The 26,094-nt window shown below is 50.5% G+C and overlaps 1 protein-coding gene across 3 annotated transcripts in view; it reads right to left on the bottom strand.

The window, feature by feature from the left end:
- The window catches only part of ETS1 (ETS proto-oncogene 1, transcription factor), a 78,234-nt gene that overhangs the window by 7,543 nt on the left and 44,597 nt on the right, over nt 1–26,094 (bottom strand). For all 3 annotated transcript variants that reach the window (XM_074848699.1, XM_074848698.1, XM_074848700.1), the window contains 5 exons: nt 17,238–17,357; nt 16,429–16,629; nt 12,907–12,984; nt 11,734–11,982; nt 8,022–8,282 (listed from right to left, as the gene is read on the bottom strand). In XM_074848699.1, the coding sequence (XP_074704800.1) occupies nt 8,022–8,282; nt 11,734–11,982; nt 12,907–12,984; nt 16,429–16,629; nt 17,238–17,357 (909 nt within the window). The remainder of the gene's footprint in view (nt 1–8,021; nt 8,283–11,733; nt 11,983–12,906; nt 12,985–16,428; nt 16,630–17,237; nt 17,358–26,094) is intronic.

Here is a 26,094-nt window from a genome sequence, read left to right as displayed (position 1 = left end):
GCCTGAGGTCCTCCATAGGGAATGGCAGGTGAATTCACATGGGGATGGTTTCTCTTGGCCCATCTGACTTTACACCAATTCCCTACAGACACACAGGGACAACCCAAATCAGGTTAACAGAGAAACAGGAGAGAAGACTGACGCAAGATCAGGTTTATCACCTGGCATCGATCTCTCTCCTGCCCAACCAAAGAACAAGGAATTTTTTCTTAATTCCTTCCCCAAAATAAGACGGATGGAAACCCATCACCTAGGCGCCAGGTTCTTGGGGGAGCAACTGCCCTCAAAATACCCCTGGGCCACCCTGGCTCTGCGGGGAGTGTTTCAAGGTTTGAGTGTCATTAACCCTGAGCCAAGCGGCCGGCGCAGTTCACGCTTGGTGCTCGCAGCTCGGCTGCCAGCTGGCACGGAGAGGTGTCGGGAAACCCAGCAATTCCTCGCCCTCTCTCCAGCAAGCGAGGTAGAGCTCCTGCCGCTGCGCCGGGTGCCGCTCTGCTGGGTATTTTGGGATTTTGAAGGAAGCAGTGTCATCCTCGGAACAGGGATTCCCAAGGTCTATTCCGAGCTGCCTGCAGGACACGTGTAAAACCCCAAATTCCTCTGCGTTGGACAAGCAATTATGTCAAGAATGTGTTTACTGCAGGGCTTGCAGGCATGTCTGAGCTCCTATAAACACACGCCCTGCCAGAGGGGAAGGCAGCAGAGGCCCTGCAGACACCACTGCGAGGTGTCAGCCAGGCGGGTGATGCCTGAGGTGGCAGGAACCAAACCCTGGCACATGCCCGAGCCTGCGTGCCCGAAAGCAGCTCTGGGGAGACCACAGGGTAGGCAGGCAAAATGATCAGAGAAGGGCTGCTGGAGGTCCATGCATCATCTGGTGGGCCAGTAGAGCTGTAATTAGTGCTGGGAGGGCAATCTGCAGTAATAAGCATCTTTTGCTCACTCTGCACACCAGCAAGGAGCTGGGAGTTATTTTTCCCAATGCTTAATAGGATTTCACGGTGACCTTTGGCTTGGGCAGAGATGCCACTCCGCCAACGCTGTGTTCCCAAAGCTATCAGGGCAGGGATGAAGCTGCCAGGCTTGTCTCTGTACCCAAAACCTCCACCCCCGCAGGAGCTGGGAGCAGCACCCATTTTCCATCCTTTCTGCTTCAACCCTTCTGCTTGTCCCTGGCCAGGGCTGGAAATCCCCACCACGATGCCTGGTCCAGATCGCTTCATGGCACAAGCCCGCACCAACCGCCCCACGGCCGGCGTAGCTCGGTGGGTGTATCCCACCACGCGACCTGTTGCAGAATCCCAGAATCATCTTGTTTGGAAAAGACCTTGAAGATCCTCCAGTCCAACCATGAACCTCGCCCTGACCGTTCCCAACTCCACCAGATCCCTCAGTGCTGGGTCAACCCGACTCTTCAACCCCTCCAGGGATGGGGACTCCCCCCCTGCCCTGGGCAGCCCATTCCAACGCCCAACGACCCCTTCTGCAAAGAAATCCTTCCTAAGAGCCAGTCTAAAATTGCCTTGGTTATCTCCAAAAACGACCACCACTGGAGTGTTCTCGCAGGCTGTTTTTCAGATGCAGCTCCGAGCGTGGGGTGGAGGGACACAAGCCACCTTTTAGGGTGCTGGTCCTGCTGTGCACATCCAGGGACTTCCCAGAGCGAGCCCAGCCCAGGCTGGGGAACGGGGGCAGCCCCTGCTCCACAAAAGACAAGGGTGGTGGGACGTCCTCCCGCCCTGCCGCGACCTCCGGCACCCGTGAAGGCTGCTAAGAATAGTGCCCGCCGGGGCCACAATGGGGGCCCTGTCTGGCCTCGGTGGCACTGAACGGGCTCCTTCAGCGGGGACTGCCACACTGCAGGAATTCTCCCGCGTCAGGGGGAAAATATGCCTCTTAAACCGGATGATGACCAGCTGCTACAGCCGGAACCGTTGGCTGAGCAGTGCCTCCTCCGCATCAGCCCTCCGATGGCACCCGTGGGTGTCCCCAGTGCCCAGAGTTTGGTGCCACGTCATCCCTGTGCCATCCTCCCTTGGCTGGGACTGGAGGTCTCCTACCACCTTCCTACCCAACAGCTCTGGAGGGGTTTGAAACCGCTTTCACTGGCGTGGCGATGGTGGTACCACCCGGCTGGGGCAGACAGGCATCCGTGCCTGAAACGCATCATCCTCACTCTCTCTCAAGACGGTTTCACACCCCCACCCCTCTCAACGGCCTCTGTTTTGTTTTCCTTCTTTCAAACAACAAGAAAAAAAAAAAAACTACTGAAGAAAAAAAAAAGAAAGGGGCGCACCTATGCTTTTCATTCTGTGGTTTGTGGTTCCAACCCAACAAAACAATTGGGCACAGCAACATCTCCAAAACAGCCTTCACCTCACTCACATGCCCACCCTGCCCAAGCCCCCTTCACTGTGGCACTGGCGGTCCCCAATTTATCACACTGTGTTGAGGGACGGCAAAGCTCGTCCCCATAGCTCCCTCGTTAGGCCAAGCTCAATTGCCTCCTCCCAAGCTCTGGCTCAGGTCACGCCACCGCGAAGTGCCAGCTTTGTATGGGTGGGAGGGCAGCGACGGAGCTCGGATGGAAGCATCTCCAAAGAGCAGGCACGAAGAAAGCAGGGAAGCACCCAGACAGCACCTTTCTTGGGGAGCCACATGCTTTTTGGTTGTGCTTGTAGACAGGAGAGCAGCCAGGCGGGCCATTGTGGGCCAGTTCTGCTTTCCTGATGCATCAACTGTTTCGAGGAAGAACATGCTGGGAGGACTGGTCTCACTCCAGAGGCATCTGGCAAAGCACAAGGGGCTTTGTGAGCTTCACATCACCCCCTGAAGGTGGTCCTGCAGGCCAAGAACTGTGGTTTAAATGCTCCAGCTCATTGCTCGAAGGAAAGACAAAGCCTCCGGGCTGCGGAGAAGGTGCTGCCAGTGGCTGCAGCAGCTCTGGTGAGAGCTGAGGTGCTGTCACGGTCGGGCAGCGATGCGTGGGGCTGATTTCACTGTCATTTGCACATGTCTGGCAGGTGGAGCAGGAGCCACTGAACCAGCCCCGAGCCCCACCCTTGAGCTCCCCACCTTGTGGAGGCGAAAAGGGCTGCTGAGCCCAGGCAGGCACTGCAGTGGAGGCAGAAAGCGGGCAGGAGCTGCTGGCTGGTCACACTTGAAGCCACCCTGCAAGGGCAGGTAACGGGTAGGACCCAGAGGGAGCGAGCTAACACCACCCCCTGCATCGCCCAAGGGACAGAGGTGCTGCTGTGTTGCTTCTGAATCCTGGGGCAGCTGCCTGCATCTCCAGATTCCCCTAACTCAATATACAAGTGGCTACGGATGCCCATGCAGGCACGCTTCTCCAGAAGTGCAGACAAGCAGGCAGGAAGGATGCTGATGTTTCTAGAAAAGCTGCTGCACAAGCTCTGGATGTCAAGGGCAGCTGGATCACCGGACTGTGTGGGAGAGGGGCTGGGAAGGCAGCGGCTGGCGGATTTTCGGATGCTGATGACCACAGCACGGCCAGAGAGCTCGCTGATGGAAGCTTCAGGCCAGCAGCACGGGCAACAAGAAGAGGAGAAGCAGCACACAAGCTCTCTTGAAAGAGACCCACTTTCTTTGGCACTGACTTGACTTTCTTGCAAAACAGCAGCTGCATGCTTTCACTTCTGTGTCACAGATAAGCATCGCTCAGAAACAGAGCCTTGTCGAAGGCTTCAGGCTCTGCACCGCAGACAATTCAGACAGGGCAGATGGGTTTAGCAGTCAGATTTGGGCCCTGTCGACCGGGTACTGTGAATGCTGATAGCAAGGATCAGGGCTGGATCTGGCCTGGGCAAAACCCTTTGGTAGACAGAAGCGCTCCTGGGCGCTGGGGTGAGATAGCATCTGTGAGAGGTGGCTATTCCCTGCACTACTGCACTATTTTCAGTCTTCAGGGCAGCATGATAATGAAGATAGCATCAATCTGTTGCTAAGAGAAACACTCAGGTCATGTGCGGTATTAGCTGCGAAGGGGGCATTAACTCTTTAGGTGCTGTAAACAGCAACTTCCTAACCAGGTCGGTAAGAAAGTACAGCATCACAAATGCAAACCCAGCCTTGCAGAGGAAGGCTCACAGTTTGGGGCACGCTCGCTTCACCTGTCTCATTCCTCTTTCCTCCCTTCACCTCTCGAACACGAGGGGAATGGCTCTGCTCTGTCTGTTGAGCTCCGCGGAGCAGCAGCCCGGCCCATCACAGCTCTGGTGGTGTGGCAATGCAGACAACACCCTGCGATGGAAAGCCCCGGCCTGCACAGATGATGCTGAGGTCCTACGTGCCACAAAGCAAACAAACACCACATCTTGGCTAGAAACCCACGCAGGTGCTTTGGGGGCACGCAAGAAAAGCTGAGAACAGTTCAGCCCTGAGTGGCTATCAGCAACCACAGGGGCAGAGGGAGGGTCTGAACCGCTGCTGGACCGGCATCGCCAGGAGGGCAGCGGCACAAGTAGGTCAGCGTAGTGGAAAAGCGAATGTAGGACAGAAAGAGCAAAGACCAACGCGGTCAGACCCCCACCACAGGCCCTCTGCATGGGCCGCTCGCTTCTCGACTGCATTTATCCGCGAGGCGTCAGGTCTCACAAAAGGGGCTGGAGGCCACGGTACCCATTGGAGGCAGCAGCTTGCAGGATCTGACTCAGGCACAGCCGCAGGTGGCACGGAGGCAAAGCTGAGCTTAACTTAGCCCTGCTGGGCTCAGGTACAGAGGGGTCTATGCCCACATTCCAGCATGCGCCTAGCACGAGCCACCCGCCCACACCAAACGCTGCATGAACGAGGGACCTTAAACTGAGCTCAGCTAAGCCAACGTGAGGCTGAGCCTGCAGAGAAGCTGCATCCTAACACAGCATTTACCTAAATTTAATAGATGCATTCTGTCTCCGTTTCCTAGGTCGTGTCAATAAAAGAAATAAATCTGGCTTTATGTAACACTCAAGCTGGCCAAGCTTTGAGAGATCTGGCCCCTAAACCAGAGGTGTCCAGAGCTGGCCCTCCCGGCAGCTATGGAAACTGAAGTTCACCAACTCCTGAGCAATTACATTTCTCCCTCAAAAAAGATAAGAAAATTGCATCAACCTCTATCTGAGCAACCATGGCAACTTGTTAAATTAGGTCAAGATGTGGGGGCAGATAACGCAGCTTTGAAAAGCTGCTTGCGAGCTGGGTGAAGAACACATCAAACGCAAACGGAGCTTCCGCCAAAATGCACCTTCTCACCAAAGCATGCGCCTCTTAGGGCAGATACCATCAGAGATGTGCCGCGGCTGCGATAAAGCACTGTGCCACCTCCCTGGGCCGCTGGCAAAACAGGCCCTCGGTAACAAAACCTGAACAGTATTGTTGAGTTCTTAAAGCCAAACCAGAGAGCCCTGGAGATGAAAGACGTGATGTCCCAGGTTTCACCCTTCCAGCCCGAAGAGGTGCTGGTCTGTTGGGTGCTCCACAGGCTGGTTAATGGTGGTGGACATGTGCTCGAGGCATCATCTAAGTGAGACTTTGGGACCCTGGCTGCTTTGGGACCCTGGGCTGGTAATCCCCTGCTCTGCTCAACTGGAGGCTCCACCTCCTCACCAGAGCTGCAGCGCCCAGACTTTAAGTTCCTCTGCTCTAGCTGCTAGACAGCACTTCCTCCCCCGAGTAAAGTAAAAGTAATGTAAAGCAAAGCATAAAAAGAAGAACCTAGGAGTTCTGCCTGAGAGTCCACACACCCCTTGCTCAGCTGGCCCAAGAAAGAGGTCCAGCACTTCTCAGTGGCCAGCCTGGATTTTTTTTTTTGCAGAAACACACTAATACAAAACAGTTTTGAGAGTACCCAGTTCTCCTCCAGTTTGTAATGCAACATGTTCTCACTTGCGCTCGCTCTGACCTGCTTTCACAGCAACCCGGCTTCGCTTTGCACCCACGCTGGGCTCCCTTTGCACAGAAAATGTAAGGTGCTGACAGGTCAGTAGGCTTTAAAAAGGGACAGAGGACATCTCTGGAGTCACGTGCCTGCAAAGATCATCTGTCCAAAGATTGTTCCCAACAGTAAATGCAGGCTGTGGTGGTTTGAGGACTGAATTATTGCTTAGCAGCCTTCGGAGCAAGCAAGCAGCACTCCAGCCCAAGGATTTCCAAGTGACTGCTGATTCTGGAAACCTCTGATTTTCCTCTCCCCATTTAAAGTTTCTCAAGTGAAGCAATGCAAAAAAAAAAAAAAAAAAAAATCAGGCGCTCCCACTTATTGATCACACCGAAATGCCCGGGCCAAAGGATTATCTTTCCGGCTCAAAATGGGGTTTGAAATGAGGCAAGGGAAAATGTTATGCAGTGCAAAGCGTTTGGAAGTGTGCTCTGGCATTGCATTAACCAAAGTCTCCCCTTCCTGGCGGCAGGAATCCAAGGACACTCTTTGGGGTGCTAATACTCCTTGGCAAAACACAGGGTCCAGCCGCCGACTTGGGCTCCACGCTCGCGGAGGGAGCTGGGAACGTCGCCTCTCTACGGGGGCGGCTCTTTTCCATGAGCTGCAGCAAATGCGGAGGGAAACGTCCAGCTTGGAAAATAAAACTCCTGGTTTTGCCAGTGCCTCCGTGCCTCAGTTTCCCCAGCTGTTAACATGCAACCAACGCTCCTGCCCAGGCACCAGGTACCCAAAACACTTCCACAGGCCGTAGTGAAAGGCATTATCAGGAGAAAATAGGAATAAAAATTGCAAGTTCTGCTCACTGGTCTCTTTTCTTAGGAACATCAACTTCTGTGGCACGGCAGAGGATGGTGTCCCGCAGCACGGCCCCTCCTACCACTCATGCCTCTCCGCACCACTTCCCCCAGCCAAAAACCATTCAGGAATAGCAGAGCACACTTTTATTTTGCATAGACTTGGTTGAAACAGGCTCATTCAGCAGGCAGAGCTGAGCTTTCTTTCTAACTAAAGCTATAGTAACAAACCACTTCCTTTTTTACACATAGCTCCTAAAATTATCTCTCCACCTCTCCTCCCCTCTGCATCTCTTCCCCCCTCACAAAAAACTAGATATCAGCCCTAAGATGAGCCACGCGTGGGAGGAGATTTCAGGGACAGTCACACCTCAGGATCTGCTCTGAACCTTTTGATGATCTTTATCTGCACAAACTATTTCCACCGCTTGGCTCCTCTGGGCCACAGCTGCTACCAGCTGGGGCAGGAGAGATCAGTATGTACGAGGGAAAGGGGAACTGGCAGGAGGCTGCCCTGCAAATTTTACTTATAGTACAGGGAAAAGACATGGCACAGAAGGACTGGAAAGGATTATCTCAATTTTAGCTGGAAGCTCCATCCCACCAGGTTTCTCTCCCAGGAGATGCCAGATTGCTAGAGGGCTGTCATATAAAAAGCCGGAGTTTCCATGGCCTATCCCCTTCTCATCTCTTCCAGTGCAGGGAAGGGAAAATGTTTGGGTCTGCTTTGGCACCATCCCATCCCTGCCTCCCACCAAGGTAAAGAGCAAAACCAAGTGCTTCCTCCATGCCAAAAGGGGAGAAGATCATTTCACATCACACACAGCAACGCCAGAAATGCAGCCGCTCCTGCCTGAGGCGGGAGACCACGAGCAATTGGCCAGCACGCTGCATAAAAGTGTCAGCGGGGGGAAACGAGGGATTTCTACTACCTTGTGTTCTCAACCACACAAACTGGGCACCAGTTCCTTCCAAACCCAACCAGGAGGCACCCGGGTGTAAATGAAAACACAAGGCATCAAATGCCCAGCGTTCAGTCAGGTCCTATTTCCTCCATGAGGTCTGGAAGGCCCACGCGTGAAGGACATGCAGCCTTAGGGGGCTGCGTGCTCTCAGGGGTGCCCACATGCATGTGGCTGAGCCCAGAGACACCCCAAAACCCCTCACTCACAGACCGCTGAGATGTTGGGCAACCCAGAGCCTCTGGAGGCTCTGCCCTCTCCCTCGATGGAGAGGCTCTACCCAAGGCGCTCGGCAGAGAGGCAGTCTCCTGAGAAGCGTGACCCTACCTGTGTAGCCAGCAAGGGCAGCAGCAGGAATGACAGGCTTGTCCTTGTTCATATCGGCCCGATCTCGAACATAGTCCTTGAAGGTGCCCTTGGGCTTGTGGTTGGGCAGGGCGGTGGGGTAGTCCTCCGAGTCGAAGCTGTCGTAGGAAGGGACGCGCTGCAGGCTCTGGAAGGAGGACTGGCTGCTCCAGGACTGCGTCAGGCGGTCGCAGCTGTCGTAGCTCTCTATGCTCTCGAAGGAGTCCTGGCCACCCAGTTTACCTGGCGAGAAGGAAGGGCATGTGAGATGGGCTTGGCCAGCACAGGGATGCTTTAGCTTGCCACAGCCAGGAGAAGGATGTTTTGCCAGCCCGCTGCACAGGCAGAAGGCAACCGGGCAAATGTTGCTGTCCCACCATGCCTCCTCTCCAAACAAACTCGAAAGTATGGCCTGAAACTGGGATACTTTTATTGTCTTTGTAATTCAGAGCAGGGCTACCTGAGCCCCAGAGAAGTTCAGGAGCAAAGCAAGGCAGAGTCAGGGGAAAAACCCACTCTCTACCCAAGACTGATGCCTGGGGCTAACTGGAAATTGTCCTCTGTTTCAAAAAGGCAACGGCAGAGAAATAATCCACTTTAGACAGATATTCAAGGCTCAGTTCAGGTGCCAGGACCTCTTGCTCTTGCTGCTGAGAGATATGGGTCTCCAGTAAGTCCTGTATTATATCTATATAAATGCCTCTCAGGCATGTTCAAGGGCACTGGACACCCAGCTTCTATACTTTTGATGTTTCCTGCAAAACTATACAGCAGCCTTTTATTGCCATATGTTACAACCAGCTTCCACCCCCAAATCCCCAAACAGCAGCAGATTTGATGGAGGAGGAGAGCAAAAGGCTGAGAGCTCAAACAGCTATTTTTCCAGTTCTGGTAAGGTGAGCACAGCTGGGTTGTATCAAGGCTACTCTCTGGGGTATTTTTAGTACAGACCAGAACATGAGAGGCCAGATCCTCAGGAGTGCTGTGCTGATTTACACCCACTAGGGACAACAGAAGTATACCCTCTGTACTTAAAACTGAGAGCTAAAAAAGGTCCAAAGAACAAACTGAAATTGCTCTCTCTGATCTCCCGTACACTGCCGATTGCTCAACATCTTTACTGACAAACTAAGAGCGTAACAGGATCATTCAAGTTCACTAATTTCCCAAACCGGGCTAAAAACAGCTGCTGGGATTGTGCAAGAACTCCTGGAGAAATTTCCACTGGCAGAGCTACCCACAGCTTGGGCCCAGATAGTAAATCACAGGGGAACAGAACTGTGGAAGGACGCTGGCACGCTCCCCCAAATATTTGTTGTGTTGTAGTTTGACGAGCACTTGCTGTGAAAAGACTCGACTACCGTGGGCTCTGCCCTGATTGCTGGCCCAGAATCATCTGAAGTTTGGATCCATTGGCTTGATTCTGCTGGTAATATCCATGCTTCAAACTCATTTTATTTTTTTCTTTTCGTTTTTTGAGAATTTCCCAGAATACACTTCAATCACTTCCTGAATCCTGCCAGGGGAAAATTAACACCGCTTTGTGCATGTTCATTAATTGGCACAACCACTTCCCTGAGAAGTGCTGCAGCACAAGCTCGTTTAGAAAAGGAATTAAAAGTCTGCCAGATGAACAGCCACAGTGACGGAGACGTGACTTGGGTCATTTATTTGAAAATTCACCTAAATTTGACCTAAACATGAGCCTTTGGAAAAATCACGCCTTGTACCTAGTCAGGAGAAATTTGTTAAGAGTTTGGCAGTTACACTTTCCAAGCAGACGCCCTCACTGATAAGGCAAAGTCAAACAACTCCTGTGGGACCACAAAATTAATTCCTAAAGCCCACACAAAGAAAGGCAAAAGGCGACTGTCTGGAAAACCTCCATCCTGAATTTCACACTGCTTGAAGTGCTTGACTTCACGGCAGACTAGCCTTTTAATGCAGGGGAAGGTAAAGACGTACGTAAATATAAACTGGACTCTGCTTTATATTAAGGCTTCTTTATACCACTCTGGGAGGATTAATGCCACCCAAAGGCCCTTCTACATGGCTGAAATGGAGCGTTAGTGTAAGCGCGGCTGTAGCCTGTTGCATTTCTTCAACTGCAATCAGTATGTTGAAGTGTTTGCTAACACCAGGGGCCCTTTGGTCCCCAACGCTGAGTTAAGGGCTCTTTCCTCCCTCCCCTAGAGCCTTTTTAGGCTTGCCAGTGAGACAGGCTCCAGGTACAATTGCAAAAGCATGCCTGAATCATTGCGTTTCAGTGACAATTATTATGAAATCACCTACGTTAAAGAAAAGGTCAAGAAAAGGGAAAGACACTGATGAAAGACAGCCAGAAAAACAAGCCCAGAAAGAAGAGCTTACCTAAAATTATAACACTGCTGCCCTTTTGGCTCACTGTATCGTCTAAGTCACCTCTCTCATATTAACACTCAGCTAGCAGCAGAAGCAGAGGTAATAATACAAATAACAACTTTCCTGTCATTAGCTCTCCCAGCTTGGAAAAAGAATGAGAAACTTAAAATGAGCTCCACTGAGCAACGCGTATGTGATGCGGACCTGCAAAGGGGCTCCAGCTTTCACAGGGAACCAGCACATCTTCAGCTCTCGTTGCTGGATGAATGGGTTTAAATGTTCAACATCAAACCTGGCTCACAGCAACACGTTACTATAATGAATTTTAGGCATGGGGACACCTGGATTCTATTCAGGGCGCGATCGCAGGCAGGTCAGATCTCTTCCCCGTGCCTCAGGTTCCCTACCTGGAATCAGGAGATAATGATAGCCCTTTGTAAGTGACTTTGAGCTCTATGGATTAAACTTTTGCTTTGAATATATACTGTGAGCCAGATCCTCAGCCTTGCATTAAGCGATGTAATTACAAAGTAGTCGGGCATCTGGGCCCCATGTGTTCAGAATTTAATAATATTAATTGAAAAGGTATTTGGGCTCAGATCCTCAAAAGTGTTTAGGTGTTGAAATCCCATCATCTCAAACAGGAATCATGTACCTATAACTCTTTGGAGATGTAGGGTTGTAGCACAAGGATTCAGGGGGTCCTTCAGCTCTGTCGCTGACTGAACCCATGACATCTGCATCTCCTAACAAAGCACAGGGCTTGGGTTCATCAGAACAGATTATCAGTTCAAGCAAACAGCCATCAAAATCAGCGGAGATAATAGATAAAGACTTTGGATCATCAAGTGTAAAACCCTTCAGAGCCTTGGACAGTAATTCCTGATGAGAAGTTGTGAAGAATTTGTGGGGTTTTGCCTGGTCTCCTAGGAAAATGAGATTTATACAACCACACAGCAGTCTGTCCTCCCTAATAACCTTAAAGCCTATTTCGACTTCATTCAAGTCTGACATCAAAGTACAGACCCAGAAATGCTGTATTTTTGCAGATGTTGTAAAAACAGGCAGCAAAGTAGAGAAAAGAAAGACCTTCTTCGTGTTTTCCCTGGAGAGAAAGGCAGGGAGGGCTCAAAGCCATCAGGGAATCCATCTGGGAGTTCAAGGCCGTAAAATATATCTGTTGGGAAATGGCTTCATTACCGGCACTGCACGGCTCCCTGATGGCCTGGGTGCCCCCAAAGCACTATCTCCTACAGAAGGGAAAGCAGCACTTCTGTTGATATAGGTAGAATAGCAATAACCCAACCAAACCCTCCGAGATCCCCAACTTTACCTCGGCTGGCACGTCCCATACACATGTTATCTGGCGTTACTACTTCTTGCTTGATCGTGAAGTAGTCTGTCTGCAGGGAGTCTGTCTGCACCGGGTCACGCAGGATGACCGAGGGATAGTCGTTCTCATACTTGAGGGACAGGAGCTCTTCCGAGCTGATGGGATGGAGGGTCTGGTAGGACTCTGTGATGAAGCTGGGCTCGGAAAACTCAGAGGGAGGTACGCACTGTGCATGCTCAATGCCATAGCCTGCCGGCAGAACGGAAGCGTCAGAAAGCCACCCAAACTCAAAGAGCTCAAAGAAACTAGAGTGTTGCTCGCTCCCCCTCCAGTCTCCCAAAACACACTGAGATTTGAAGTCTGCAGTGCAAGAGGAGACTGCCTTTGGATATAAAATACCTGGCACAATTGGGCACTAATTTTGAGTAAGGTTTCGAAATGCTACAGAGAGATGGTGTCTTATAATTGCAGCAATTTAAAAAAATAAGACATCCTCAACTGTCATCAGGACGCTTTATGCCAAGCACCTCTTGAGCAAGGTGCTAGTGGGAAAAAGCTGGAAAATCCTGAGGAGTGTAGTCTCAGCAAAGGAGATACAGGGCAAAGAATCACTGATGATTGTAATAGATGAGTCACTTCCACAGTCACTTCTCCTCACTGGCCAGAGCCTGGAATCCCAATTCAGTGAGCTGTTTCTTTTTGCTGGTTCATGAAATACATCACAGATTTCAAATGCCCTTAAAGAACATCTCCAAACCAATGGCAATGGGATGTGCAGGAGTCCAGATCGGTGACTCATCCCTCTCCTTGCTCGGCTCCTACCGCAGCTATCCAGAATTAAGCTCTCTTCCCCCATTCCCTCCCTTTTTTAATAAGTTTTTAAAAAACTGCCAGTGTTCTGGAGTGTTAAGGTCACTTTTCATGTCTGCCGAGCTACAGCTTCAAACAAATAGTGTTTGCAGATCATGGCACCTCAAGGCAGTCACCAAAAAATGCAGATGGCTTCTAAATAAACCCAAACCACTACAAAAGACAAAATTACACACTTTGCGTGCTCTGCCACGACAGAGCAACAGCTGCATGGTGCAGTCCTCATGCGATGCAGGCAAACCTCTAATAGGTGGCACTTTCAGGCCTAGAAGCACCAGAATGATACTGATAACTGAGACTTACTAATGAAGTAGTCTGAAGTATAGCGGGATTCTGGATATGTTGTATTCACTCCATTTGCTGGGTACGGTTTTACCTCTTCTGCAAAGAGGAAAGGAAGGAAATGTCACATGTCCATAGGCGTATCGTGCTTCACAAGACTTGCTGTAACACAGAGAGGTCTGAACTTCCTAAAATGCTCCTCTCTGGGTTAAACTGGGATGTTCAAAGGAACAGAAATCAGTTAGGAGCTGAAATCCCACTGAAACAAGTGCTTGATGCACTTGGGTTCCTTTGGGAATCCTTGCTGCAGGCATGTCCAAGTTTAAACAAAACAAAGCAAAACAAAGCAAAACAAAACAAAACATCAACAACTTTCTCAATCAGAGGCTCCAGGTGGTTCTGAAATACTAGTTGCATAATTTCCTTGCTTGCCTTAATTTTTGTCGCCTTTCGTTCTCTTGGGGATTGCTTATCACGCTTACATGTATGAGCTTGTGAAAAAGCTCTGCCATACAAGGACAGCTGTTTTTCTGAAAAAACCCCTAATTTTGGACCAGCAGTAGATATGTGCAAGCAAGTGGGTAATGCATACCAAAACCAGCTCCTACAAACCCAAATTAATGCTAATTCCCAGCCTACGCAGCACCTTTTACCTTGCACCTGATGCAGGCAGAAGGTCCCACGCTCAAAAAAGCTTTGCCTCACTGTCCATCACCCAGCTGCTGAGACTCCACCATGTATATATATATATATAGGCAGCATGCAAAATTTTAGCCTTTCTATAGGCATAATTCATGGAGAAAGAGCAGGTAACACATCAAAGCATAGATTCACTGCTTTCCATTGTTTTTTCTGAGCACTTTGGTACTCCTGGGCTTGGCGCTGGATTTGCTTTCCCATGTAAAAGCCACATTGCTCCTACCCTGCCCAGTTTTTCCATGAACACCTTACTCATTCCAGCACGGCATGTGGGCAGAGATACCGGCATGGGAGATTTTATTTTCTTTGCAGAGGGTAACCAAAATAAAAAACACACAGACAACTTCGGGTTATGTTTATTTCTGCTGAGGCTAAAGAGAAGCGAACCGAAGATAACGCACGTTCGCTTGCAAGGAGCCTAATTTTGGCCCTCTCTCCTGGGGATTGCAGGGTGGAAAATATTCTCTAACAAAAGGAGTTTTTGTGCAAACAGAGAGACCTAATGAGAAACGCTCTTTTCCTCTCCCCACAGTGTCTGCCAAGGGGCAGGGTGGGTGACCACAGAGAAAGAGAGCAACCTTCAGCTATGCTTACAGTCAAATGGAGGGCACTGCTGACTGCTGGTAACTGAAGAGGTTATTTTAGGAAGAAATTTGGAAAAATATGCCTGAAAATACCCAAATCCATGCAGGGAAAAGTCACCCATCTGCTGCCGTTTTTAAACCCTGAGCAGCCTGTGGTACATGAGTCACTCTCAGAAAGTGCTCACAAGGGAGGCATGTTAGCTGAAGGGACAGCAAGGTCACAGCCTGTCCCAGTGTGACCCCATGCTGGCGGTCACCCCGCTACAGGTAAAGCCAAACACCTGGGGGTTAACCACCACTCCCAGCATCAACACCCCCATGTGATGACGGTGGGTGGCTGGGGAAGATGGAAGAGACAGGGACTGGCAAGTTGGACCTTGCCTCACGGTCGAGCCCGGGGAAACCTTGATCTCTTCACACTTCACATCCCCAGCTGCAAAGTGGAGACAACCACCTCCTCTTGAGTGGGGAGAGATGCAGCAGGGACGATTTTGCACGTTAGGTTGGTACAAGCACCAGCACAACAGCACCCAGATCTTGTCAGGGGCTGGGAGATGTCCCACCAGTACTACGAGTCCCATGACTTACAGGGAAAAGAAACTAGTCCTTGGAGTGAGGCTGATTATTTCTTGGAAGCGCTTCTTAGTTACTCTCCAGATACTTCACAGATACTGCCCTTCTGGGAAATGTGTTAAGAACCCACCATAGCAGCTAAGGCTCAGATAGCTTATGCAAGAATTAACAGAGCCACCAGTAAAACTGAACACAGAACGGAGATATCTTGGTTCCCAGGGCTACGCCAACAGTGCTGAGACAAAGGAATTCAGCTTTCTTCTTTTTCACCCTTTTGGAAGAAAAGCTGCAACAGGCACAAAGATTTCCAGCTTCTTTGCAAAAGCTCCTCTCTGTCTCAGGCCTTTTGCATCCTCGTGGCTGCAGCATCCTAACACCTGCATGGGTCAGTGATGTAAGGAAACACGATTCCCTACTTTACTGTGAAACTACAAGTTCATCTCCCCATGCCTTGGGGAATCTGCAGGAAGAAGCAAACCCAGCTCTGATGCCTCAGTCAATACCTGCAGCACGTTGCACCCCTTTCCAGTGGGTTACAGCCTGAACAAATGAAGAAGGGCTGCAGGAAGGCATATCTACGTTACAAGCCATGGCTTATACCAAGGAGAAACTGGACTGACCGCAACGTTTTGCTTTGTTTGGTTAAGCTGCTTGCTGTTGATATAAACACTCAATAAAAATTATGCCAAATGAGAAGAACAGAACAGATATAGAGTCAAAGACCAGAAAAACAGCCTGTCGTACACAGACCCTGGGAAGAGCGTGTTTACCTTTTGCAAACCACAGGTAGCAGTAAAATTAGTAATCGGCAATTAACATCCATTTGTCAAAGGTTTCCTGGAAGGCATAACTTTGCTCCCCCTCCCCTTCCTGCCATCAGTACAGGCATAACCAGCACAGACAAGCACACAGGGTCGATATGACAGTGCAAGGGATATTCCAGGAAAGCAAATTGCTCTGCAAAAAAAGGAGCTAGAGAAAGAGCCCAGATTTGCTGCTGCTCCTGCTCGTGGCTCAGTTAAAAGTGTTAAGCTCTTCACCTGCTCTTTCGAAACCATCACAGGTGAAGTGTTGCTTGGGCATCCAGACGCTATGAAAAATCAACACCCAAAATCAAGGTGTGTGTCCCCAATCAATGAAAATTAATGCCCTTGAATGTTATCATGCTGGGACTAGCAGAGACGGCTTCTCCTGTGGGGGACACAGCCACCTTTAGCAAAACGCCATTCCACCTTTTGGGACATGAAACAAAGCAAAGCAGCTTCCGATCACAACTGGGAAATTGGGGTGGGATTTTGGTAGTATTGTTGTACCCAGTTCCACCAGAGGAAGTAGTAAAATTCACAACGGGAGTTGAACGAACTGAGGAAGAATGCTTTGGAAAATCCCACCATCGTTTCCAGGCAGGCAGAGCGTCCCTGCCCGCTGCGGATTCCTGCCAAGCGGCCAGCGCAAACACCCTTCCTCTTTCAAGCAGTGCCAGGATTTGCACTGCCCACTCCCGGTTGGGATGCCCATTTGAAATCCCACTGGAAAGTTGGGCTCTGAAAGCTGCTTTTATTGGGATTAAAGTCCAAGGTGAACATCTAATTGCAGAGCCAGACTGCGAGCCAAGGGCTTTGGACAGGCACAACATCAGGCTAGCCAGGACGGCGTGAGCCATTCACCCTGGAGGTTTTTCACTCACCCTTCTGCAAGATCTCCAGGTGTTCCCAAAGGATATCTCCCACAAAGTCAGGCGCTAGCTCCAGGAAGCACTCTTTGCCCAGGGCGCAGAGGGCAGCTCCATTCATGCAAAACTTCTGGAAATCCACTCCCTTCAGGCTAAACTCGTTCACTGCCCACATCACCCAGTCCCGCACGTGCGTCTCCGTCCACTGCTGGGGATCTGCACCAAGGGGGTGTAGAAGAGATCCATTAATGAGCACCCACAAGCCATTTCCCCATGAGAACAGGACACAAACAGTGCTACAGCTGCACTGCACTCGCACAGCCTCATCTCATAGAGACCGGCAGTCCACTGGCAAAAGGGTAAAACGTGGTGGGGGAACACCAAATCTCATACAAAGGAGGAAGTTTTGGATCTGTTTGGGACTTCTAACCCCTTCTCTGCCCCCTTCTCCCACCCATTGCTCCATCTTGCTTGGTTTCTCCCAGTCATCAGCCTCTGGTAAAGGGTCCCTGCTGCTTCTCTGTGTAGTGGAGATGATCTGGAGCTGCCTCCAAAGAAGCAGGTCCCCAAAGCTGCAAGAGCAGTCACGCAGCCGAGGTCGGCAGGACAGACAGGCACAGTCGGTCAGACTGGTGTAGTTTGCAAGTGGCACTGAAAGGTTTTGCCTCTGTGTCCAGATTTTTCCAGCTGAAGCTACCAAGAAAAAGGCAATACTACGGGAAGAGAATCAACAAAAGAGATAGCAGGTGTGGAGAAGGGCAGCCGGGCAGGAGGACACAAGCTCTGTGGCTACCATGGTTGCTCGCTGGGAAACCACGTCTTACCTTTGGGGATTCCCAGCCGCTGCTGTTCTTTCGCAAAGCCGCTGAAGGTGGCTTTCAACGCCTGAGACATCATTTCTTTGCTGCTGGGAGTTAATAAAGGCACATCCGCACATTCCATATCTGAAAGAAGCAGGAGAGAAAAATGGCCATAAGGACATGGGACTGGGAAAGACGACAGGAGTCGTGCTGGCCATTGAATTGTCAGAAGAACAGAGAAATCTTTTTTTTTTTTTGAAATGTTCACATCCAGAGCCTCTAGCCCTACACCTAAACCCTGCAAGTCCATGAGTCCATTCTTAAATACAGGAAAAAGAACCTTGTGGTTATAATAAGCCTGTACTTAAAGGGCATAAACAAGCCATGTCTCCAAGCTAGGTTACATGGTGCACATGGTCTCCCTACAAGCCAACCACGTGGAAGTTTGACGGTGATATCAAAGACTTTTCCAGACATCAGCCTGCTGGGCTTCATCACCCCAGGTGGCGTCTGGAGCCTGGGAGATAGCTGAGCAGCTCCAGACGCCAGTGAAGGTAAAGAGTCCCACACCAGGGTGAGGAAGAAAGCAGGGAGAAAAGCCTCTCTGAATTACCGTTCCACCTCAGGGCATCTCAGGCCAAAGAAAAATAAAAAATTATTTTTAAAGAATCACGGGCAATCCTGGAAAAAGCTGACAGCAGGCTGAGGAAGGATGAAGAACCAGCAGAAAACCCATTCGAGGAGGGAGGGAAAACAAAGAGCTGGAAAATCCCACATTAGCACAGAGTTACATCATGTGCAGCCCATAGCACGGAGCGACGCGATTCGGAGTGAGTCACTGAACAATGCTCAGTCGCCCCCGTGGGAGAGCACGGGGCCAAGCCAAGAGCCGGGCCTTGGAGTAAGTCCTGATGAGAAGCAAAGCTCTTCCTTTCTTTTTTTTTTCCCTTTTTCTAATTTATTTGGAAGGAGGCGGGTATTTGTAGCCAAAGAGTTTCATAAACAAAAGCAACATTGAGAAAAAAAGAACCTCCTCGATCTGAATAAAGGTTTGGCTGTTTTTCATATATTTTAGGCATTCCTGAAAAACAACTTTCACAGAGAAGGAAAGCCTCGTACAACCGCCATCTCAAATGACTGAACTTTATCGGTCTCCTGTGTCAATCTTCCACCTGAGGCTGGTTTAGCAGTGGAGCCTATTGGAAATTTTTCAATGAAAACTCTTCTCAGTGGAAAAATGACAACATGCGCAAGCTCTTCTGGTGTTTTCACGAACATCTGGATGTTGACATCAAAAATCAAAGAATTCTCTGTTTTGTGGAAACCCCAGCCACCTCGGCTTAGGCTTACCATCACTCTAAATTAATTTAAGCTCTGATTTAATAAGCCATTATACCTGCGAAATGCTGGCGAGCGCTTGTTTCAAGCACCGTTGAGTGCACCCCTAATCCAACGAGACAGCGCTGCAGCTGCCGAGCACGGGCAGCCCAGTGCAACAGCGCTGCTTTCCAGTCCGACCCAGTCTGGGGTTCCTGCTCCACTCGGGTCCTCCACAACAAGTCCAAACAACACAATGTTGGGGGTTTTTTTGCAAGTGGGAATCGGGGGGTTGGGTCAATAAGCATCCATGTGCAGCTCTGTGGCACAGGGTGAGGTTGACCACGGTGCAAAGCGTCCCCAAATCATCAGCTGGATGCACCAAATGCAATTCCACCGCCAAGCCAAAACAGAGTAACTTTTCTGTCTCCATCTTTGCACCCTCCACCTATCATCCCCAAATAAAAGACATGCAAAATCACCTCCTCTACCTGCAGCTCCCTCTAACGTTAGTCACCAAGGCACTCAAGTAATGATTTGCGTGACTCTTTGCTCAGGTGGGACTAGTAAAATTCCCAACACCGAGCCTCTTGGGACCCGATTCCTCCCCCCTAACCCCACCACGTAAATCAAAGATTGCCTGCCACAGTGGAAGTATCAGGACCTTCGACAGCAAATAATACATTCAAAGGCTATTTGGCAAATTACACTTCATTATCTACTGGATTTGGCTGGAGAGGGCACGGAAAAATGAGCAGCCACCCTCGCTATCTCTGTTCTCCATCTGCTGCGTTGAGATAACATTGGGAGAAAGTGGTTCAGTGCCCCTTTCCCTTCATCCTCATGTTACATTTTAATGCTTTGCTTTCTGTGCTCTGTGGTTACAGGGACCACCCAGGAATCCGCTCCCCTCCACCGGCTGGTTAAACGGCAGTTCACTGCTCCCGGGTGCTATGGGAAGATGAGTCAGAGTTAGGCTAAGAAAAACGTTTCTAACCCCCAATTTTTACACTGAATCACTCGCAAAAACCTGCGTGGAGATGACCTCCTTAGGCAAGCCATGAAGAGCAGCAGGGCAAGGTGAGGTGCGTGCAAAATTGTGTTTTTATCTCTGCAATACAAGCGAGTACCTATCACTGATCCTCCCTGTTTTCTCTTGCAGGATTCATGGGGTTGGGTTTGCACATAGCCAGCAAATCAATTTTTCAGTAGCGGGGGATAAGGTTTCGGTTTAGTAAGGTGAACGCTGAGCTCTGCACAAACAATATGTCAAAACAGGGAAGACTTAAAAGTGATTCCCAGGGAGAGGTCATCACAGAAGCAAACAGTCTGTTTCCAAATTTAAAAAAAAAAAAAAATTTAAAAAGCGAAGTGCCAGAGGAAGATTTCTATTTAAACACCAAAATAAACCAAAATGTGCATTTCAAGACTTCTCCTTCAAAATACGTTGTACTCGGCAGATTTAGGATTGAAACATCATCTACTTTTTTTCCTGTTAGACTGTAGCTACTTGTTAAAAATTCTTCAGAAGACAAAACAGCCAAAAAGCCCCAAGCCTGCTAACGCTTGCAGAAGCCTTATTTTAGTCAGCAGTGTCCCACATCTATAGAAAAGCTCACACGTGTAAAACTAAACGTGTTTATAAAGCTCAGCATACGTGTTTGTGGACAAGTCTTAGCCGTGTGATCTGAAAGAGACGGGGGGGACAGACAAGTTTTAATCGAAATTCTGCCTCTGCTGGTTTTCAGATACTGAAATTACGTAAATATCATTTTCTTTGTTAGTCCCTGCGTGTCCGAGGAGCACGATGGGCTTTATCCAGCTCTGCCCAATGCAACTTTGCTGGGTGCAGGGGAGCTGCATCTCAGGAAGCAGAATCAAGCCCTGGTGATGTCCCCCAGTGCCTGCAGACGAGTCCTTCACCTTCAGCCTGGGATGCATAAAGGTCACAGCCAAGCAGAATTTCGGTAACAAAAGCAACCTGGGCTTAGCTCCCCCGGTTTCAGCTTTCACTGCCATCTGAAACCTGTTTCCAAGATTTTAATCAAATCTTGCACAAATAAAATGTCTCCTTTTGTGTACCTCATGCTGTCCACAAAGTACACACACACATGCATGCGTGCACACACACGGGTGTATGGGAAGGAGCGTCAGCCAGCACCAACCCCAGCTGTTACACCTAAGCTCGGTTCAGAAATTTCAGGGTTTTAATCCGAAAAGCAAGCGCAGCAGCAGGGGCCAGGCGACCACAGTGTTGCATCCCAGGCTGTGTTTGCTGTATGGGTTTTACGACGCCCATTAAAGCCTCATAGACACGGCTGCCACGTGCAGTTTGCTGCCTAGATGCCATGTCCTCCTCTTGCTGCCGCTGCACTGACAGGGAACTGCATTTGATTTTCCTCCTGGGAGACCAGGCAGGGTGTTATGGTTTGATTTTTAAATACTAACAGGAGTTGCAGTTGCTCTGGAAAATTATGTCACCAGCATCGCCAGCATCTGTAGAACAGAGATAAGTAATTTGCCTTGCACGGTGGGAAGGCAGAGAGGGACATCTATTCATCTGGCTGCAGCTTTCCAAAGCAAGGAGGGATCTGGGGGCTCAGTTTAAGACCCTGGAGGCTTCTCAAAAGGGGATCCCTATTTTTCCTCCAGCTCCCTGACATCCCTGGAGACAGGACTTCAGAAAGACAAGAGGATAATAACAACCCTGACACTGCTGAGAGCCAGCGCTGCATCTCTGTATGAGTTTCATGCTAAGGGGGATCTGCCCAAAACCCGCCACCCCACTTGTGCTAGGTGGTTGCACCAACAGACGTGGAGCCTGAGAGAAACCCAGCCAGCAAAGGGATAAAAGAGGCCAAGATCACAGAGTTCATCTCCCAGTCAAATTCCCAGTCTGCTCTCCCCAGGCTCCGCATGTATAAACTATTTCTACGCATCTGATCTTTTTAAAGGACTACGATTTACAAACTTTAGGGATTTTGACCTTAAAATGCAAGCGACTCCGCTGCACGCCAAAGCATTAGCATCTGATTGCATAAGCAAAATAAATGGCAGTAAAGGAAAAAAAGATGCTCTGAGCAGGAGGATGGGAGTAAAGTCATTTTTCACCCGAGTTTCCACTCAGGGTCAATGCCTCTTTAAAGCTCCCCTCGGCCACTCACTTTTTTTCCCATCAAAAGCCCCAGTGTGTCCTTGTCTGGTCCCTGCTACTTTACCCGGTAGCCTGCGTGTAAATGGATGTACGGCAGGTCAGAGTGGAGCCAGCTGACCCAGCGGCCTCCTCCCGCCCTTGTTCTGATGGATGGACACCAAGGTCAGGAACTCAACACGCTGTTGTCTCAGGTAAAAGCCCGCTCCCTGCCCAGCCTCCTCATCCTCCCCTTCCCAGGCCTGAGACTAACCCCGCAGCACGCTGAATCAGGAAGATTTCAGGCCTTTTGGTGGCTTGAAAGCGGCATGGGGACAAGTTTGGAAGCAGATGTGTGTTGCTTTCAAACCAGATCATTTGCAGAGAGTCAAGAAAATTCACCTCTCTGGGACTGTGCATCCTGGGACTGTGCATCCCAGGGCTGCATGAATTTGTGCCTGTCTCCCTCAACAGACCTCAGTCGTTGAGCCCTGAGCTAGCTGAGATCCTCCCCTGAGCCCCCACGCAGGACAGCCACCAGCCCTGCCCCACCTCGAGGTGTCCACAGCCCAGGATGTCCCCCCACCCCTGGATGCCTGCGATGGAGGAAGAAGAGTTTCTCAGAGGCTCCAAGTTTCTCCTACCCTCTTCCCACGTGCCCACTGTGAGCCTGTTGACTACCAAGCCCCAGTAGCCCCCATCTCCAGTCCACACCAAGCCCGACGCTGCCCAAGCTCGTCCCCACACTGCACCAAGCCCCGTCTATCCCAGCCTTCATGAGGACCAAAACTAGGGCAGAGTTAGTGATGGGGGAAGCTGAAACATAGAAGATTTCCCAACATCCCCCAGCTGGCAGGGTTCAGCAGCCGAGAAACCTTTCTCAGGATAAGAGGAGGCTGGGGAGAGGGGGGCCGGGAGCCGAGACCCTTCCCACGCTCCCCGTCGAAGCAGTCCGGGCACCGTGGAGGCACCATCTCTCCATCTCAGGTTTCCACCACCACCATCAGGCACCTCCACTCCCCCCAGGGCAGCTTTGCCTTTCCCAGGTGCCCCCTGCTTTGGAGAGGGGACGCCCGGGCAAATAACCCCGGCTGAGCCCCCTGTTATTTAGGCAGGATTAGGCAAAAATTTGTCTGCACTTTTGAACTGTTTTCACAAGCGTTGCCTCTCACTCCCACGCAGGAAGCAGGAGAGGAGCCGGCCTGTTCCAATTAGGGCTCCTTGGACCGAAAGGGCAGCGAAATTCAGGGGAGGGAAAGGGAAAGTGGGACAGAAAGCTGGGAAAAAAGGGAACAGAGGAAAATCTGGGAAGCAAGGATGGATGGGGAGAAGGATTGAGCACAGGGAGAGGTATTTGCTGGGGATGTGGGGATGGGATGGGAGGAGAGAGGCAGAGAACCAAGCAGTATGGAGGGGAGATGTGGTTCTCCTTCCTGCAGCAACTCGCCAGAGATGGGCCCTGCTTCCCTCTGCAAGGAATGGCACAAAAGGCACAGACATTTGCTATTTTAATTTAAAATAAATATATTTATTTTTTTAAAAAAAAGAAAAAGAAAAAGAAGTCTTTTTTTTATTCCTTCAAGCAGTGAAAAATAAATACTCTGAGATGAAAGCTGGGCTTCAAGAGAAAAACAAGAGAGGAAACCGAAAGCCCACACTGCTTAGCGCTGCAGAAAGCACAACAAAGCCGGCTTTCTTCCGGCATTCAGCAGCTTTCTTATGGAGATGTGGTGTGTCATTGGGGTGAGCTCTTCCCCTAAATAAAAGGCCTGAAAACTGTCTTCCCTAAATGCAGATAAAAGCATTTCTTCCAAGTTTGGACTCTCAGCACTTAGAGCATGGAAGGGACCGAGGAAGGGTAAAGGTTAAAATGAGGGTGAGAAGTCAGGATGCTCTGCTCAGCCCCAGGCTTCGGCGTAAATGTCTGTAAAATGGAGTCATCCTCGCTTGGGTGCAAGCTTGCTAGAAGAGGGTGCTTGGGGTAGATGTGTCCTGAGGAAAACTGGACACAGGAACAACCAAAAGCTGAAGGAGGGTTTGTTTCGGCTCTGGGTATCTTGCAGCTGGCGAGAAACCAGCCACCAGCACCAGCAGGTAAAAGGATGCTTCACCCACTATCCTGATGCTATCAAAGTCACAGGCTTCGCCCTCCAAGCCTGCCTGCTGCCCTCGTTCAGGCTTCTTTCCGCTCCCTCTCTCTCTCCCCCAGCTTTATAATGTGGGTGTTGGATGGAGATCCTGGGAAAGCGGCATCCCCTGCAGTCCCAGGAGCTCGCAGGGGAACAGAGCTTGGTGGTCAGCTTGCTCGGTCCTCCCCAGCTTTTGTGGGGGAGAGGAGGAAAAGAAGTGCTAGAGAAACCTCTGGACCAAAGTTAAGCAAAACCACAAGGTTTGAGTCAACGCTCGCTGCAATTACAGGAAAGTTTCCCCAGTCTCAGCAGGCAGGGACAGGACCTACAGTTCATCTTCTTGCAGCCACTCAAAGTGGGGCTTCCCTCAGTGGAGGGCTTCGCTCTGTCCTCCCCATTTTTAAGCTGCTGGAAGGAGCACGGATGGATAAAAGCAAGCACCGGGAAGATGCAGCCACCTCTGAGGTTGGGGAATGTGACCACGGTTTAACAACGCTCATCAAAACTATGCAAAGCAGTCAGCAAAAAGATTTTTCCATCAAGATGAAGCAACAGCAGAGGTTACGCTGTGCTACGAGGCTGGCGTGGTTTAGCACCACCGTTAACTCAGTACAAGCCCTCCCCTCTCCCCGCAAAGGCAAAAGCTCTTGAATCACCTTCAAAACGGCTCCTGTCGCTTTAGATTTAACAGCATTGCAGTTAAAAACTTGCGCAAGCCTTTCCCAAACCTGCCGGCCTGCCGACAGAGTTAATTAAACTTGTGCAAAAGCCGTGCGGAGGCTGCGCTCGCGGGTCAGCGCTCTGGAGATAGCCACACACCAGGAGGCTGCAGCCAACGCCGAGGCAGCGAGAACAACCTCCACGTGCTCAAACCGCTCCTGGGCGGGAGCTGAAGCCTCCCCTTGAGGCGGTCAGGCCCTTATCCTTATCGCCCTTCACCCTCCCGCTTTCCCAATCGAACATCACATGAGCCGGGGCGTCCCCTCTGAAGACAGGATTAGCATCTCACTTTCAGGCTTGTTTGCCTCCGATCCTTCCTTAGCAGGGCTGGGAGGACACTCCCTGCCTCACGCAAACCTGTGAGACATGCTTCCCCTGTGATAATTCGCTCTAATCCCCGCTAACCGTGCTGCTAAAGAGCTCTAATCCCCATGCACAGGCACACACGCACTAATGGGAGCGTGGGGTGGGCTCAGCAAAGCCTGTAATGGACACCCAGCCCTGACTGAAAGGAGGTCAAGTGTAAATAGCAAGTCCAGGTCATGCCTGTGTCAGCTGCCCCACATCAGTGCTCCAGCTCCGGGAGATGCTTCTCTGCAAACAAGCGGCTAAAACCCGGCTCCTCACACCCCGAGTCCCAGCAGCGAAGCTCAAATTGCTCAACAGCAATGAGAAAAAAAGATTAAAAAAAACCCCAACTCCAAAAACCCAGCGATCCCCACCGAACAAACAACTAGATATTCATTTGCTTTCTTGGAAGGGTGCCCGAGGTATTCAAATGGCTCACGCCTGGGACCAGAAGCCTCTTGAAATTCCTCGCTCTCTTCAGGCTGGGCTGGGAGCCCTGCAAGGCCAGCCAGGCTGGCTTCACCGCCCGGGAGGTTTCCACAGCCGCAGGAGCACGGCCGGAGCCCTCCCAAAGCAAACCCACGGCTGGGCTCCGGCACTCTGTGGAGGAGACAGTGATCCAGGTCATCCACACTCAGTGCTTCCCACCATCCGTGAGAACGTACATTTCTTTCCAGTCAGGTTAAAACCAGGATTTCTGCTGTTGTCACCTCAAATCGCTGGTGGACTATGCCATTTCTGGCATCTCTGATGAAGAAATGATGCAACTGGAGGATTTGTCCCAAGAGAAGGATAAGGACGCATCGCAGTACCTTGACATAGATTTACCCTGGGGCAAAAGCACTCGCGTGATGCTACCAAGGTACTACAGTAATCACACCCGAGCAGTTCAGATTGAGCATTTCTCCAGCCAAACAAGCCCTCACTCTCTCCTCTAGATATTAATCTCCCTCTCCTTCATCATCCGGGGATACAGACAGACATACAATGGGGATCCAGCTCCAACGCCTCCGGCTGCTTGCTCTGGGGAAGGATGAGGCTGCCAAACCACACGTGATAGTATCCCGGAAAAAGGAGAGCAGAGATTTTGCAAGGCCGGGTTGAGGTTAATCGGCAGTGCGTTGTGCGAGGAAGATGCTGTCAGGATCGGAATTGTAAAAAGGGAAGGCCGAGATCTCTTGGCAGGGCTGTCCCCTCACAGCAGGGATAAGGGCCAAGGAACTTTCACTCACGTTGA

The sequence above is a fragment of the Strix aluco genome, chromosome 23 (genome assembly GCF_031877795.1).
Source record: "Strix aluco isolate bStrAlu1 chromosome 23, bStrAlu1.hap1, whole genome shotgun sequence".
Lineage (NCBI taxonomy): Eukaryota > Metazoa > Chordata > Aves > Strigiformes > Strigidae > Strix > Strix aluco.
The sequence above is the reverse complement of the archived record's forward strand: the minus strand, read 5'-3'. Positions and strand labels throughout refer to the sequence as shown.